The sequence below is a fragment of the Schistocerca americana genome, chromosome 10 (assembly GCF_021461395.2).
Source record: "Schistocerca americana isolate TAMUIC-IGC-003095 chromosome 10, iqSchAmer2.1, whole genome shotgun sequence".
NCBI classification, from domain to species: Eukaryota; Metazoa; Arthropoda; class Insecta; order Orthoptera; family Acrididae; genus Schistocerca; species Schistocerca americana.
The window spans coordinates 170,222,787-170,240,937 of NC_060128.1; the positions used below are offsets into that span (position 1 = coordinate 170,222,787).

At 44.4% G+C, this 18,151-nt stretch overlaps 1 protein-coding gene across 2 annotated transcripts in view; it reads left to right on the plus strand.

The window, feature by feature from the left end:
* The first annotated feature begins 15,615 nt into the window (after positions 1 to 15,615).
* Positions 15,616 to 18,151, plus strand: part of LOC124552620 (probable cytochrome P450 304a1) — a 121,940-nt gene continuing 119,404 nt past the window's right edge. For both annotated transcript variants that reach the window (XM_047126946.1, XM_047126947.1), the window contains exon 1: positions 15,616 to 15,714. In XM_047126946.1, coding sequence (XP_046982902.1) covers positions 15,618 to 15,714 — 97 coding nt within the window. In that variant the 5' untranslated portion in view covers positions 15,616 to 15,617. The remainder of the gene's footprint in view (positions 15,715 to 18,151) is intronic.

Consider the following 18,151-nt stretch of genomic DNA (forward strand, 5'->3'; position numbering starts at 1 on the left):
ACTTTAACAAAAGCCCGTACCGAGCTACTGAGCGTCTCTCCTGCAGAGTCTTCCACTGGAGTTTATCTATCATCTCCGTAACGCTTTCGCGATTATTAAATGATCCTGTAACGAAGCGCGCTGCTCTCCGTTGGATCTTCTCTATCTCTTCTATCAATCCTATCTGGTACGGATCCCACACTGCTGAGCAGTATTCAAGCAGTGGTCGAACAAGCGTACTGTAACCTACTTCCTTTGTTTTCGGATTGCATTTCCTTAGGATTCTTCCAATGAATCTCAGCCTGGCATCTGCTTTACCGACGATCAACTTTATATGATCATTCCATTTTAAATCACTCCTAATGCGTACTCCCAGATAATTTATGGAATTAACAGCTTCCAGTCGCTGACCTGCTACTTTGTAGCTAAATGATAAGGGATCTATCTTTCTATGTATTCGCAGCACATTACACTTGTCTACACTGAGATTCAATTGCCATTCCCTGCACCATGCGTCAATTCGCTGCAGATCCTCCTGCATTTCAGTACAATTTTCCATTGTTACAACCTCTCGATACACCACAGCATCATCTGCAAAAAGCCTCAGTGAACTTCCGATGTCATCCACAAGGTCATTTATGTATATTGTGAATAGCAACGGTCCTATGACACTCCCCTGCGGCACACCTGAAATCACTCTTACTTCGGAAGACTTCTCTCCACTGAGAATGAAATGCTGCGTTCTGTTATCTAGGAACTCTTCAATCCAATCACACAATTGGTCTGATAGTCCATATGCTCTTACTTTGTTCATTAAACGACTGTGGGGAACTGTATCGAACGCCTTGCGGAAGTCAAGAAACACGGCATCTACCTGTGAACCCGTGTCTATGGCTCTCTGAGTCTCGTGGACGAATAGCGCGAGCTGGGTTTCACACGACCGTCTTTTTCGAAACCTATGCTGATTCCTACAGAGTAGAGTTGAGCCTGAAACCAACAGTGTGAACTTTGTGTCGTGTTTGAAAAGCTCTCCCTGTTTTGCCTATCCATAACCCAGGGTAACTGTTGCACTGTAATATACAGGGTGATTCCGTGATGATGTTGCAAACATTCAGAGATGTTGGAGAAAGATAAATGTATCAATCTGAGATAAGGAACCGTGGTCTGGAAACGACCGAGTCCAAAATCATAAGCAGAAATCCTTCTCGTACCTCTGACAATAGATCTCTTCTACTGCAAGCTCTTTGTTTTCTATATTTTGAGAGGACGTAATATGGACCTAAACAAGAAAAGATTGTGTAGTAAATACGGACTGTAAGATACATACCTTAAGACCTATAATTATTTATTCGTGTTTCACAGTAGTGAAGAAAAATAAGTGCTCATAGCTCTTAAGGCATGCATTTTAGAGCCCATGTTTACTGGACATTTTTTTCATGTTTTAGTCCATACCTGTGAAGGTTGCCTATCCTACAATCCTAGCATCGACAGTACCGATACATATATTTCAGTGTCAGAGTTATCAGAGCGATTTTCGCTTATAACTTTCGACTTGGTCATTTCCGAATGGGGGACCCTACCTTAAACTGATTTATCTTAGAAGAAAGATTAAGAAAAGGCAAACCTACGTTTCTAGCATTTGTAGACTTAGAGAAAGCTTTTGACAACGTTAACTGGAATACTCTCTTTCAAATTCTGAAGGTGGCAGGTGTAAAATACAAGGAGCGAAAGGCTATTTACAATTTGTACAGAAACCAGATGACAGTTATAAGAGCCGAGGGGCATGAAAGGGAAGCAGTGGTTGGGTAAGGAGTGAGACAGGGTTGTAGCCTCTCCCCGATGTTATTCAATCTGTATATTGAGCAAGCAGTAAAGGAAACAAAAGAAAAATTCGGAGTAGGTATTAAAATTCATGGAGAAGAAGTAAAAACTTTGAGGTTCGCCGATGACATTGTAATTCTGTCAGAGACAGCAAAGGACTTGGAAGAGCAGTTGAACGGAATGGACAGTGTCTTGAAAGGAGGATATAACATGAACATCAACAAAAGCAAAACGAGGATAATGGAATGTAGTCAAATTAAATCGGGTGATGCTGAGGGAATTGGTTTAGGAAATGAAACACTTAAAGTAGTAAAGGAGTTTTGCTATTTAGGGAGCAAAATAACTGATGATGGTCGAAGTAGAGAGGATATAAAATGTAGACTGACAATGGCAAGGAAAGCGTTTCTGAAGAAGAGAAATTTGTTAACATCGAGTACAGATTTAAGTGTCAGGAAGTCGTTTCTGAAAGTATTTGTATGGAGTGTAGCCATGTATGGAAGTGAAACATGGACGATAAATAGTTTGGACAAGAAGAGAATAGAAGCTTTCGAAATGTGGTGCTACAGAAGAATGCTGAAGATAAGGTGGGTAGGTCACGTAACTAATGAGGAGGTATTGAATAGAATTGGGGAGAAGAGAAGTTTGTGGCACAACTTGACTAGAAGAAGGGATCGGTTGGTAGGACATGTTTTGAGGCATCAAGGGATCACCAATTTAGTACTGGAGGGCAGCGTGGAGGGTAAAAATCGTAGAGGGAGACCAAGAGATGAATACACTAAGCAGATTCAGAAGGATGTAGGTTGCAGTAGGTACTGGGAGATGAAGAAGCTTGCACAGGATAGAGTAGCATGGAGAGCTGCATCAAACCAGTCTCAGGACTGAAGACCACAACAACAACAACAACCTTAAACTGATGTATTTAGCCTTCATGATCATTACCGAGAGTTTGTAATATCATTACCGAGTCACCTTGTACATCCACTGTGTTCTGTCATGGAGGTATTTATATTTACTGTGTGAGACACGTGCTGACCAAGTTAGTGGTTTCTAGAGAAAGTCATTTTTATATTGGTATTTCTATATAAGTCAGCAATTTCTTGTGATGCTGTGCCTCAGTAGGAAATGCCTGTGAAGACTCGTGTTGTGTGAGTTGTTTTTGCAACAAGGGAAACTGCAGCGTTATTATTCCATATATATTTCAGAGTGATCATCTTTAATGTTTACAAAAACCTGCGCAGCTAAGCTTCATGTTTGTGGCCGACGCCATCAGCGCCTCTTTTCTTACATTATGCTTTTGTGGAAATATTTTTTAAATCTATAATGCTGTATTGTATTTAATATAAATATCTGTACAACTTCTTATCTTCTTCTGTACATACTAATACTCTGATCGTGGGCGCTGGTGGCGTCCACCACAAACATAGAGCTTAGCTGCGCAGGTTTTTGAAAGCAGCTGGCTGAGTTTGAATCTACCTGCTTATTGGCACTTTCTTCACGATACACACCTATGCCCAAAGTTATACTTTCCGCATGACTATATGAGTCCACTGAACTTGGTATGTATACTGTAGCGCCAAAGAAACTGGTGCGAGCATGCGTATTCAAATACAGATATATGTAAACATGCAGAACACGGCGCTGTGGTCGGCAACTCCTACACAAGACAAGTGTCTGGCGCAGTTGTTATGTCGGTTACTGCTGCTGCAATGGCAGGTTATCAAGATTTAAGTGAGTTTGAACGAGGTGTTATAGCCGGCGCACGAGGGATGGGACACAGCATCTTCGAGGTAGTGATGAAGTGGACATTTTTCGCGTACGACCAATTCACGAGCTTACCGTGAATGTCAGGAATCCAGTAAAACATCAAATCTCCCACATCGCTGTAGCTGGAAAAAGATCCTGTAAGAATGGGACCAACGACGGCCGAAGAGAATCCTTCAACGTGACACAAGTGCAACCCTCCGCAAATTGCTGCATATTTCAATGCTTGGCCATCAACAAGTGCTAGCGTGTGAACCATTCAACGCAACATCATCGATAGGGACTTTCGGAGCCGAAGGCCCAGTCGTGTACCCTTGATGACTGCACAAATCAAAGCTTTACGCCTCGCCTGGGCCCGTCAACACCGAAATTGGACTGTCGATGACTGGAAACATGTTGCCTGGTCGGTCGAGTCTCGTTTCAAATTGTATCGAGTGGATGGACGTCTATGGGTATGGAGACAACCTCATGAATCCATCGACCCTGTACGTCAGCAGAGGACTGTTGAAGCTGGTGGAGGCTCAGTAATGGAGCAGGGCGCGTGCAGTTGGAGCGGTATACGTCTAGATACGACTCTGGCAGGTGACACGTACGTAAGCATCCTGTCTGATCACCTGCATCCATTCATGTCCATTATGCATTCCGAGGGACTTGAGTAGTTACAGCAGGACAATGCGACACCCCACACGTCCAGAATCGCTACAGAATGGCTCCATCAACACTCTTTTGAGTTTAAACACTTCCGCTGGCTACCATTATCTCCAGACATGAACATTATTGATCATATCTGGAATGCCTTGCAACGTGCTGTTCAGCAGAGATCTCCACCCCCTCGTAATCTTACGGATTTATGGACGGCCCTGCAGGATTCGTGATGTCAATTCCCTCCAGCACTACTTCAGGCATTAGTCTAGTCCGTAGCACGTCATGTTGCGGCACTTCTGCGTGTTGGCGGGGCCCTACACCATATTAGACAGGTGTACCAGTTTCTTTGGCTCTTCAGTGTGTAAGTATTATTGTAACATCTTTGTATACCTTAGAAATGTGTAGAAAAGTAATATCTTAACATTTGGGTACAGTTTGACGTGTTTGACTGTTGTTTAAAAATTATGTGTAAAACGAAAAGTGTGTGTATATACACACATCAAAAAAAGTTTTGCATCACCTCGGTTCCGAGAGTTCCGGAACCTGTACAGAAAATTGGTATAGAGATCAACATAAACATCACTTCCATCCTTTTTATTGGTCATGCAAACCACAAATTGCATGTTGTAGCACCATACACCGAGACCTTCAGTGGTGGTGGTCCAGATTACTGTACACACCGGTACCTGTAAAACGCAGTAGCACGTCCTCTTGCACTGACGCATACCGGTATTCCTCGTGGCATACTATCCACAACTTCATCAAGGCACTGTTGGTCCTGATTGTCCCATTCCTCAACAGCGATTCGACATAGATCTCTCAGACCAGTTGGTGGGTCACGTCATCCATAAACAGCCCTTTTCAATCTATCTCAGGCATGTTCGATAGGTTTCATGTCTGGAAAATAAGCCAACTACTCTAGTAGAGCAATGTCGTTGTCCTGAAGGAAGTCATTCACAAGATGTGCGCGATGGGAGCACAAATTGTCGTCCATGAAGAAGAGTGCCTCGCCAATATGCTGCCGATATGGTTGCACTATCGGTCAGAGGATAGCATTCACGTATCGTACAGCCGTTACGGCACCTTTCCTGGGGGGTGCCAGTGGCGTACGTCGGCTCCGCATAAAACCACCCCAAAAGAGCAGGGAACCTCCACCTTGCTGCACTCGCTGGACAGTGTGTCTAAAGCATTCAGCCTGGCCGAGTTGCCTCCAAATATGTCTCCAACGATTGTCTGGTTGAAGGCATATTACACACTCATCGGTGAAGAGAACTTGATGCCAGTCCTGAGCGGTCCATTTGCCATGTTGTTGAGCCCATATGTACCACGCTGCATGGTGTCGTGGTTGCAAAGATGGACCTCACCATGGACGTCGGGAGTGAAGTTGCGCATCATGCAGCCTATTGCGCACAGTTTGAGTCGCAACATGACGTCCTGTGGCTGCACGAAAAGCATTATTCAACATGGTTGCGTTGCTGTCAGGGTTCCTCCGAGCCATAATCTGTAGGTAGCGGTCATCCACTGCAGTAGTAGCCCTTGGGCGGCCTGAGCGAGGCAAGTCATCGAAGTCATCGGCAGTTCCTGTCTCTCTGTATCTCCCCCATGTCCGAACAACATCGCTTTGGCTCACTCTGAGATGCCTGGACAATTCCTGAGAACCTTTCCTGCACAAAGTAACAAAACAATGCGGACGTAATCGAACTGCGGTATTGACCGTCTAGACATGGTTGAACTACAGACAACACGAGCCGTGTACCTCCTTCCTGGTGGAAAGAAGGGAACTGATCGGCTGTTGGACACCCTCCGTCTAATAGGCGCTGCTCATGCGTGGTTGTTTACATCTTTGGGCAGGTTTAGTGACATCTCTGAACAGTCAAAGGAACTGTGTCTGTGAAATAATATGCACAGTCAACATCTATCTTCGGGAGTTCTGGGAACAGGGGTGATGCAAAACTTTTTTTGATGTGTGTAGTTCACTCCAACCGCTGAGAAAGCCACATGTCAATGAATGCTTTTGAGGAGCGTTAGTTAAGTCTAATTCCCTGCTGTGCATGTAACGTTTAACGTGCTATTCCACATACACTGACGTATTTAAAGAAAATTTAAAGGGGCATACATTTGTTCAGAATGGATTTTCACTTTACACTGGAGTGTGCACCGATGTCAAACCCTAAAACTGTGAGCTGGACATTCCCCTTAACCTGGGAGTTTTGGCTTTAGCAGGCACAGTTCCAGTTTTCCAGGAAGCTGAATACGTCAATATCAAATTGGTGCGTAAGGTCATAGCGTGTTTTCATAAGTTTAATAAACGCAATGGATACACATAACAGATACTTTAGTTATCAATAATATATTCTGCTTCACTATTTACAACAGTCTGACAACGCTGGAGCAACTCTTCCATTCCGCGACTGTAGAAATCACGTTGTTTTTTTAGGCGAAGAACTCGTGGAGTCTGTTAGGAGCCCCTTTCCAACCGGAAAGGAGGTTCCTTGAAGGTTGTTCGATAGATAGCGGAAAAGGTGAAAACCTGAGGACGCAAGATCAGATGAATAAGGTGGGTGCAGGACACAGTTCGCAACCTAAGTCCTGTTTAGTGTTTTTTGTGTCCAGCGTTGCGGTTTATCGTATCGCGACATTGCTGCTCGCGTTGGTCGAGATCCAATGACTGTTAGCAGAATATGGAATCGATGGGTTGAAGAGGGTAATACGGAACGCCGTGCTGGATCCCAACGGCCTCGTATCACTAGCAGTCGAGATGACAGGCATCTTATTCGCATGGCTATAACGGATCTTGCAGCCACGTCTCGATCCCTGAGTCAACAGATGGGGACGTTTGCAAGACAACAACCATCTGCACGAACAGTTCGACGACGTTTGCAGCAGCACGGACTATCGGCTCGGAGACCGTGGCTTCGGTTACCCTTGACGCTCCATCTCAGACAGGAGCGCCTGCGATGGTGTACTCAACGACGAACCTGGGTGCACGAATGGCAAAACGTCATTTTTTCGGATGAATCCCGGTTCTGTTTACAGCATCGAAATGGTCGCATCCGTGTTTGGCGACATCGCGGTGAACGCACATTGGAAGCGTGTATTCGTCATCGCCATACTGGCATATCACCCGGGCTGATGGTATGGTGTGCGATTGGTTACACGTCTCGGTCACCTCTTGTTCATATTGACTGCACTTTGAACAGTGGACGTTACATTTCAGATGTGTTACGACCCGTGGCTCTACCCTTCATTCGATCCTTGCGGAATCCTACATTTCAGCAGGATAATGCACGACCGCATGTTGCAGGTCCTGTACGGGCCTTTCTGGATACAGAAAATGTTCGATTGCTGCCCTGGCCAGCACATTCCCCAGATCTCTTACCAACTGAAAACGTCTGGTCAATGGTGGCCGAGCAAGTGGCTTGTCACAATACGCCTGTCACTACTCTCGATGAACTGTGGTATCGTGTTGAAGCTGCATTTGCAACTGTACCTGTACACGCCATCCAAGCTCTGTTTGACTCAATGCCCAGGCGTATCAAGGCCTTTATTACGGCTAGAGGTGTTTGTTCCGGGTACTGTTCTCTCAGGATCTATGCACCCAAATTGCGTGAAAATGTACTCACATGTCATTTCTAGTATAATATATTTGTCCAATGAATGATCCTTATGAAATCCTGAAGGTGTTACTGAACTTGGAGAGTCGCTAATGTCAAAACGATCTTCCTTAAAATGAGAAAAAAATTTTCTTGTCGTGCTCTGTCCAATGGCATTATCACCATACACGGAGAAAAAGTTTCTGTCTGCCTCCGCTGCTGTCACCCCGCTACTGAACTCGTCCGAAGAATACGTCGGAAATGTTCGGTTTTATCCTCTTGGCACTTTGCTTTCTAGCATCCTCAGCTCCACTCACAGTCTCCAAATGACAGAATGGCAATATGTAAACTCAGACAGCAACAGTGAACTGCAAATAAAAAATGACAATCGATAAATAAATCCACTGCAACCGGAATACCAACACGCGGTGTATAAACGCTACGAAGTTATAAACCAGTCTAATAAATTTAAACAAAATTTAAAAGAACGTGCACAAGTCCAGAATGGATTTTCACTCTCCAGCGGAGTGTGCGCTGGTGTGAAACTTTCTGTCGCATTAAGACTGTGTGCTGACGAGGACTCGAGTCCTACAACAGCAAACAGTTGCAGTGTGTCAGGGTGTTGAATACGTAACGCCGGCCGAAGTGGCCGTGCGGTTAAAGGCGCTGCAGTCTGGAACCGCAAGACCGCTACGGTCGCAGGTTCGAATCCTGCCTCGGGCATGGATGTGTGTGATGTCCTTAGGTTAGTTAGGTTTAACTAGTTCTAAGTTCTAGGGGACTAATGACCTCAGCAGTTGAGTCCCATAGTGCTCAGAGCCATTTGAACCAACCCTACACTAACAGCAAGAATACTCCAGTTGTCCGGCGGGAGAAGGAAAGACAACGATGTTCAGGAAAAGAAAGGGACGAGACATACGGCCTTAATTATAGGCCTATATCGCTGACGTGAATCTGTGGTACAATTATGGAACATGTTTAATACTCACGCGTTACGACGACTTTTGGAGAACGAAAATCTGCCCAATGAAAATCAGCATGGGTTCCACACAGAGGAATGTTGCGAAACATAACTACATCTGTTCGTTCATTATATCTACGTATATTGACTTCAGTTGACTTCAGGAAGGCATTAGATGTAGTTTCTCACTAATGATTATTGAAAAAAAAAAAAAAAAAACGAGCATACAGAGGATCGGATTAGTTTCATGACTGGATTCTGGACTTCCTTGCAGACGGACGCAACACGGCACTCGTAATGGAGCTTAATCGACAGATTGAGCTTAAGAGGCATAAGAAGTATCGCCATCAGCACAAAAGCCCTCTATAAGCCTTGGCAGTCGGTAGAAGATTGTTCCATTCTTCCCTGTCTAGTGCCGAACTCCTCTAATTCTGAATATCAGTTTTCCATATGTCGTCTCCGACACCTTAGATTTGGTCTTCCAACTCACCTAGTTCCTTCAAGCAATGCGCTCCGCATCTTCTTAATCATTCTATCGTCACCTCTCAGTACATGTCCCGCCAATTGCAGCCTTTTGATCTTAATGTAGCTGACAATGTTTCGTTGATTGATTTGGGGGAAAGGGACCAAACAGCGAGGTCATCGGTCCGATGGGTTCAAATGGTTCAAATGGCTCTGAGCACTATGGGACTTAACATCTATGGTCATCAGTCCCCTAGAACTTAGAACTACTTAAACCTAACTAACCTAAGGACAGCACACACATCCATGCCCGAGGCAGGATTCGAACCTGCGACCGTAGCGGCCGCGCGGTTCCAGACTGTAGCGCGTAGAACCGCTCGGCCGGTCCCAAGGGATTAGGGAAGGATGGGGAAGGAAGTCGGCCGTGGCCATTCAAAGGGACTATCCCGGAATTTGCCTGAAGCAATTTCGGGAAATCACGGAAAACCTAAACCAGGATGGCCGGACACGGGTTTGAACCTCCCGAATGCTAACCACTACGCCGCGTCGGATCAGTGGCTGACAATTTCTGGTACTTTATGTAGAGTATATAGTTTATAGTTCAGTCTCCTCCTCCTGGCACCGGCCCAAGAATTTGTTTCAAGTTCTTCCTTTCAAATATGACCAGTTGCTTTTCATTAAAATGTTGGTAACGTCCATGTTTCGGCACCCACAGGCCTTACTAGAACTTTACACATCATAACTTCCGTTTTCCTCAGCAGCAACTTGAATGTCAGATGTTTTCTGAGGCCACGGTAGCAACTGTTAGCGGACAATATTCTTTTGGATTTCAGCACTGACATTCGTCTTACAGTTTAATGGCTCTGAGCACTATGGGACTCAACTGCTGAGGTCATTAGTCCCCTAGAACTTAGAACTAGTTAAACCTAACTAACCTAAGGACATCACAAACATCCATGCCCGAGGCAGGATTCGAACCTGCGACCGTAGCGGTCTCGCGGTTCCAGACTGCAGCGCCTTTAACCGCACGGCCACTTCGGCCGGCCTCTTACAGTTTACTTCTAATCCGAAGTATGTGACACTACGTATGACATCAAACTTCATGAACCAATTTCTATGGACAGAGACTAATCTGAACAATTTTTCTTTGTTACAGGCATATACTTACAAGGGGAGGGCACGACATTGGGATCTCAGATTTATTTCAAACTTTGTACGCCTTTAGTAGGCCAGTAAAACAACATAATGTGCAAGTAGTAAGGTACACTACCCTGGCAATCCCGAGAAAATCGTAATACAAGTTTTACGCGTCTACTATGTAACGGATCTATTTGTGCGTATACGCTCGATGTTAGAGTTCATGGTGGCCAAGTGGATCCGGTACGGCGACTCAGCGTGTTCGGCCAGAGCGTTCGCTGCCCTCCGTAATAAAAAACTGAGTGAACCGATCGACGATGAACTTGAATGGATGTCATGTGACGCAACGAGCCATAACGAACAAAATGAGATTTTAAAAATGCAACGAACAATTACGAACAAAATTAGATAAAGTAAGTGGTTAGCGCTCGAGTTTAATAAAACGAACGTGAAAGAGGCAACGGTTCGACTCCCATTTAAACTTTCAATCTATATTGTTTTTCATCACTGGTCATATTATATAATTTATGTCACATTTGAGATGTAACATAATTTTTTAAAAACACGTGCATTTTCATGAGTTTCATTTTATTTGACTAGTTACCATTTTTAATTAAATTTAATTATTGGAAGAAACACATTTATAACGATCGATAAGCAAATAAAGAAACGCATAGAGTTTTCCTGAAAATGTATGCCTGTCGTGGTTTGCGAATCTGGTAAGGTACCCGGAACTACTTTGCACCTCGACGCTTCGAGCTGCAGATACAGAGGCAGGCCCCATTTGTCAGTTAACCTGCGTAGCAGTGAGACGTTGCCAATGTTGCAAGAACGAATAGTGTAGGTAAAATTTTTTTTTTTCGATATCACGGAATTTACGATTGTACTACAAAAATCAAAGTTTGAGCGGGAACCGAACCGTCGCCTCGTACACGTCCGTCTTATAAAGCTCGAACGCTAACCACTTGACCATCATGAACTCTGAAGTACGGCACATATAATCTCACCAAAAAGTATTGGCAAAGTTACGTTTTGGTGGTTGTCGGTTAAACGAAACAATATTTCAGAACAGAACCCAGACACGTGCCACCTTACATTACATAAGTTACAAATATGTCCAAATCACCTGTCCGTGAAGTAACATACATTGTTATGAAAATAAACATCGCTCTTCTGCATCCAAAAAAGTGTTGGCACACGCCTATGAATCGGACAGTGTGTTCGTTTTCTTCATTGATGTTATCCTTCTAATAGCTAGTGTGCATCCCTTTAGCATCTATAACGGCACGTAAACGGCTAGGAATGCTTTGTATTAAATTCTGGGCGGTATCAGGAGTAATTTTCGCCCATTCCTCCAGGAGCACTTTGTCCAGGTCGTTTGTACCGGAAGGACGCTTTTTTCTGACTTGTGTGTCAAGATGAGCCCACAGGTTCTCAATGGGGTTCAAATCAAGGCTCTGAGGTGGTGTTAGAATCCTTCTGGGGGCATTGTACAGGAACCACTCCCGGGTTTTCATGGGTGGTTGTCTTGCTGGAAATGAAACACCCCAGTAAGGCCCAATGTCCGTGCACTAGCGTGTAAGTTACCTCGCAACACGTCGATATATCTCATATGACCCATTGTACCGTGGATTACAGCTAGATTTCCAACGCCGGACGCCGCCATACAGCCCCAGACCATGATGCTGCCCCACCGTGTTTGACTGTGGGATGCATGTGTTTGATGTCGAGGTGCGTATTCGGCTTGCGCCAAACTTTCTTTCTTGCATCAAATCAGAACACATTGAACTTCGATTCGTCGGTAAATATCATAGTGTTCCAAAACTCCATCGGCTCGCTGATGTAGTCCTTGGCAAACTGCACGCGTTTCTGCCGGTTAATTTCCTATATGTATGGCTTTTTCCTGGGAGAACGTCCATGCATGTCAGCCTCATTCAACACATTTCGTATAGTTTGAACACTAACCGTCTTGTCGGACGTTGTCTGAACAACCTAAGTTATAGCTGGTGCACTTGTAGCAGATTCCTTCCGAGCAAGTGCGATGATGCGGCGACACTTGGGTTGTAAGCACTTTTGGACGACCAAGACGACACTTATTCGTTGTTGTTCCAGTCTCTTTATATTTGTGAATGATGTACCGTGGTGTAGCTAACAGACACCTCTGCTCCGATTTGTCGATAGCTTCTCCCCTGTGAATGAAGCAATACTACTCTCTCACGCAACGCCACTGAATGTTACTTCTTCTTCGGCTCCATGTTGACCACTATCGCGCAATACAGCAACATACTAGCGGCTGGGCCGTGAACAACACGCAGTGTCTATTGCGTCATCAGATGGCGTTCCGGTACTTGAAAACCCAGCAGTATACCGAGAAGCCACGCTCTGTGCCAATACCTTTTGTGTGCAGGGGAGATGTATGTTTGCCCTTAACACTGCATTTCTTTGTTAATGGTAGGCACTGTGGCAGGATTGTAACGTCTGGTATGTGAGGCAGCACGTACATGTACTGTTTACCGGAAGGTGCGGCGTTTGTAACTAGGAACGATACATTCGCACGTGTGCCAATACTTTTTGGTGTTACTGTACATCAGTGACATAATAGACGCGTAAAACTTCTCTCGCGATTTTCTCCGGACTGTTGGAGTAGTGCACCCTTACTACTTGCACATTATATCTATGAATATTCAAGGGTTACTGAAAAAAGCTGATCAACCTGTTACAAACAGATAATAGGATTTAACGAAGGCATGCTGATACGAGGGTAACTAAATCAAATTATTTGGGAAACAAAAATTAGAAAAAATAGACTGGAATCGCTTGCTGTGCTATTCCCGAGTAATAAACAAAATCACTGTCTTTGGATACGTCGTGGTTGAAAGTGTATGAAATATCTCTGGAAATAGAAAACGAGATCAATTTTCAACTTCTAGTTCACACAATTGCATTCACAACGTGATTCAAAGATGTTTTATGCCCGACCCACACGGCAGGGAATGGTTCTTAATTAGCCGGTACAATATACAGGGTGAAAAGTATTTAAACCGACAAACTCTGGGAGGTTGTAGGGGACATCAAAACAAATATTTTTCCCCAATGTCATTTTTTCCTATAAGGATTATTTAAACCGATGTAGGCCGTATTACGCTCTTCAGTTGTTAGAGGCCGTATTACGATCTTCAGTAGTTAGAGGCCGTATTACGCTCTTCAGTTGTAGGCAAGTGCTGTCCACCAGTGTAGTAGTGCATTGTCTCTGTTTACTAATGGAGCGATACACCTGGAGTGAGTACACTGATATGTTTGGTGCGTACTACGTAGCGCACCACAACCGACGAGCTGCACAGCGGGTTTATCAACAACAATATCCTAATCGCCGTATCATACGACCTTTGCTGCTGTGTACCAACTTCTGCGTGAGATCGGGTTATTCAGCAGATTACCTGGACAGGGACGCCGTTGCACGGTAAGAATGCTGCAATTTGAGCAAGCTGTGGAGCGGGATCCTTCAATCAGCGCTCGTGCAATTGCACTTAACATGGAGACGAATCAGACGAATGTAAGAACACTCCTTCGAGAGCAATTGTTACATCCATTTCACTTACAACGTGTCCACAACCTGGAACCAGTTGATTATCCACCCAGAGCACAGTTTTCGCAGTAGTACCTGGAACAGTGTGAAATGCATCCTACATTTCCATCCTCTGTGTTACTTACCGCTGAAGCAACGTTCGGGCGTGATGGAGCCTTCAACATGCACAATTAGCATGTTTGGAGTAAAGATAACCCACATGCCACAGTTACTAGCGCTCACGAAGTTCGCCTCTTCGTTAATGTGTGGGTCGGTGTTGTTGGGGACTGTTTAATTGGGCCGTATCTTCTTCCTAGGCCATTAAATGGCAGGCACTATTCCAATTTTCTCGCCAGAGCATTGCCAGAATTGCTGGAAGACGTCCCGCTCCCTACAAGACAACACATGTGGTTCCAACATGACGAGGCGTCGGCACATTTCAGTCGTCGTGTGCGTCGATTCCTGGACCGACGGTTCCCAGAAACGTGGATTGGCAGAGGTGGTCCTGTACCATTGCCTGCTCGATCCCCAGATATGTCCCCTCTGGACTTTTTTTGTGTGGAGAGGGATGCGCAACCTTGTTTACGCAACTCCTGTTGCATCAGAGGAGGATCTGGTTGCCTGGATAGTAGCAGCAGCAGAAAACAATTCAGGATACTCCTGGGGTTTTTGCCCGTGTCAGCCAGAACATTATCTGACGGCCGATGTGACCGTGCGGTTCTCGGCGCTTCAGCCTGCAACCGCGCGACCGCTACGGTCGCAGGTTCGAATCCTGCCTCGGGCATGGATGTGTGTGATGTCCTTAGGTTAGTTAGGTTTAAGTAGTTCTAAGTTCTAGGGGACTGATGACCTTAGATGTTAAGTCCCATAGTGCTCAGAGCCATTTGAACTATTTGGTGTAACCTTTGTTTACGTGTCAATAGAGGCATTTTTGAAAATCTACTGTAATTAAAATTGGGTTGCGTTAATGTGTTGTCTCTTAGTCATAAAAAATGGAAAAGCGCTTGTAGGTTTAATTAATTTGCCGCCAGAGAAATCTTCCTCTTCCGGTTTAAATACTCCTCGTAGGAAAAAATGACATTAGGCACAAATATTTGTTTTGATGTCCCCTACAACCTCCCAGAGTTTGTCGGTTTAAATACTTTCCACCCTGTATACAGAAACTTGTGAGATCAGCTCCGCTGCCGAAGGGGGGAACGTCGAAGCATCAGTGCAGTTGCGACGCCGGTGGGCGTGCGGGCATAACTGGCAGCAAGCAGTTTGTTGGCAACACAAAGTATTTTGATGGAGCCGCCGATACAAGCATGACAGAAATGTTAGTGTTATGGCTATGACGTTGTCGCGCTGGCCCAGAGGCCAGGAGTCAGTGGGACTCACGCGTGGATACCATTTTTATTTTTCTTTCTTACTGATGATTTTTCAGCTCGCATATTTAATGAACATATTTATAATTCTTTTCACAATGGTACCGGAAAAACCGTATTTCGTACTAACTACTGATTTTCTCCCTTGTTATGACTGGCATATCTGTGATACGTCTCAGATTCGCAGTGGTGTCGCGGAGAGCTGTTTTGATTTGCGGATCATCTCATCTGCGCTGTCGTACGTAATCACTTGACGCGCCAGGCGGTGGTGGGGAAGCTGCGGCCTGTTTAAAATGTGCCGGGAGCTGTCCAGTCCCGAAGTCGCCGTCATGGTGTCTGCGGAGCTTGTGCTGGCCGCCGTTGCCGTGGCGCTTCTGTTGTACCTGGTGAAGGCGGCCTGTTCCAGGCCGCACAACTTCCCTCCAGGTGAGCTGCGCCTCCAGCGGTCAGGCTGCCGTGGTCGAGGGACCGGGCTTGACAAGCTAGCGGAATTTCCTGTAATTTCCAAGAGTGATTGCCTATCGAAGTCGCGGGGTGCAAACGGCACGTATCGAAAGTGCGATTGTAAATCGATCATGCGACTCTCTCTTCGCGGGCCTTATGAGTATGTTTACGGTGGTCACTACAGCAACGACGAAGGAAGAGCGTTAAAAAAATACTTGTAATTACAAAGGAAACGTTAGCGACAGCCCCTCGTCGTTTTTTGTTTTGCCGCGGTTGTTCATACTAGCAGTGTTATGCTGTTAGTACTTCTTAGCAGTTTGTGTAATACTGTCAAAATGAAACATAGATATGCACTCTCAATAAAGTTATCATACACAAGGTACCTAATCTTGACTGTTGTGGCCAACTGCTGTCAAAACTGATATCTAACAGACATTAAAGTACGATAAGATGTGTTGGAATGACACTGACGAAATTATGTACATATGTTTAACAATAGTCAGCTCTAAAGCTCTCAAACACTGAAGAAGAACTCAAAGTAATTTCGTGTCTGCTATAAGCAAGCAGTCATAAGAGTTCACAAGTAAAAATTCACCCATTACACAGGCAAATATTAATGATGAATGTCACTGTATAAATATCTGACTGCTTGCATTACGCATTTCTACATTATCCCACACTTATATTCTTTAGTCTTAATGAGGTAATCAGAAACAGACCAAGCCATCGACTTTGCCTTGTTTATGCACAACATTGACTTTAGACAATCGAGATAATGGACAGCATCCTTGGCGATACTACCAATTAATACTTCCCAACAGAATTTCTTACACTACGCGAGTTGACGGAAATTTGCGCTCACTGCAGTTAACAAATATCAGATTTTTTGATATAGTGCAGATGAAAGCTCATGAAATAAAAAAGACAGTGTGGATACCATTTTTATTTTTCTTTCTTACTGATGATTTTTCAACTCGCATATTTAATGAACATATTTATAATTCTTTTCACAATGGTACCGGAAAAACCGTATTTCGTACTAACTACTGATTTTCTCCCTTGTTATGACTGGCATATGTGTGATACGAACAACTTTGACGTTGGAACATGCGGCACACCATGGGCGGAGCTTAGGATATGGATTGATGTGGAGGGGGGGGGGGGGGGGTGATTCGGCGGGAGTTGCGCACCGTCGGGGGCTGTCGCTAACGTTACGTCTTACCTTACTCGCCGTCGGTGTTGTCGTCATGTGAAAGTCCATGTGATGTGTGCGCTGCAGGGACAATTCCACTTTTGCCATAGCCTGGGTAAACTGCCAAGGCAAGTTGTGTAAATAGAGATACTGAAACAAGTACAGTTCGTCCCTTTGTCCTGGACGCCCTTCTCTTTTAATGGAAGACTTCACAAATTTCCTTACGCGCTCGACATTCTACATGTGTACACTGGGGTCATCCGAAGTCACGAACTCTACAGAGTGGTTAACGAATTCGTGGTCGAATCCTTCAGCTTTCAGAGTCTTGTAAGACTGAAATCCGTCTGTAATGACTTTAGTACCAGGCAGCATGAAGTGCTTTATCAGACCCACTCATGTGACCTTGTCTCGGGACAATACTCTCACAATGAAACACTTCCAGGACTCTCTTTCTATTCCACCGAATACCCAAATATGATCTATTTCACCCTTTGGAGGTCGTCCTCTCTGGTTCTTCTTCCTTCTAGCTATATGAGATTCGCCCACTTCCTCAACTCTACTCACTCCACCAGCTGATACACTGTCACTACCACATAACAGACTTCTCTGCAAAACCCGAAATAGCCACACACGGTATTAGCAGATAATTCAGTTTCCGATGCTGCTGCTTGCCACGCGTAGTCTCGAGTCCAGCAAGATAGAAGAATTACGTTGGTCAGGACATGTTTGCGAGAAAAAGTCAATTTTCTACGCTGGATAAGCATGGAATTAGATTTTTTCCATGTAAGAGAATCCGCCGAAGATTAGATTAGATAAGTTTTTCGTTCTATAGATCCGTGCTGAGGAGATCCTTATGGATGTGGAACTTGTCAAATTTTTTTGAAAGCTGAAATAACACTACTAATAGTATGAATACATACAATACATCATTTGTTTCTATTAAAAAATTCGTCAATGGAGCAGAAGGAGTGGGCCACTAGTAAGTCTTTCAGGCTCCTTTTAAACTGATCTTTATTTGTAACTAAATTTTTTATGTTTGCTGGCAAATTATTGAAGATGAGTGTTCCTGAGTAGTGGACCCCTTTTTGAACTAAAGTAAGTGCTTTTAAGTTCTTGTGCAGATCATTTTTGTTCCTGGTATTGTATGTATGAACTGAGCTGTTTGTTGGAAAAAGAGATATATTATTTAGGATAAATTTCGTTAAGGAGTAAATATACTGAGAGGCA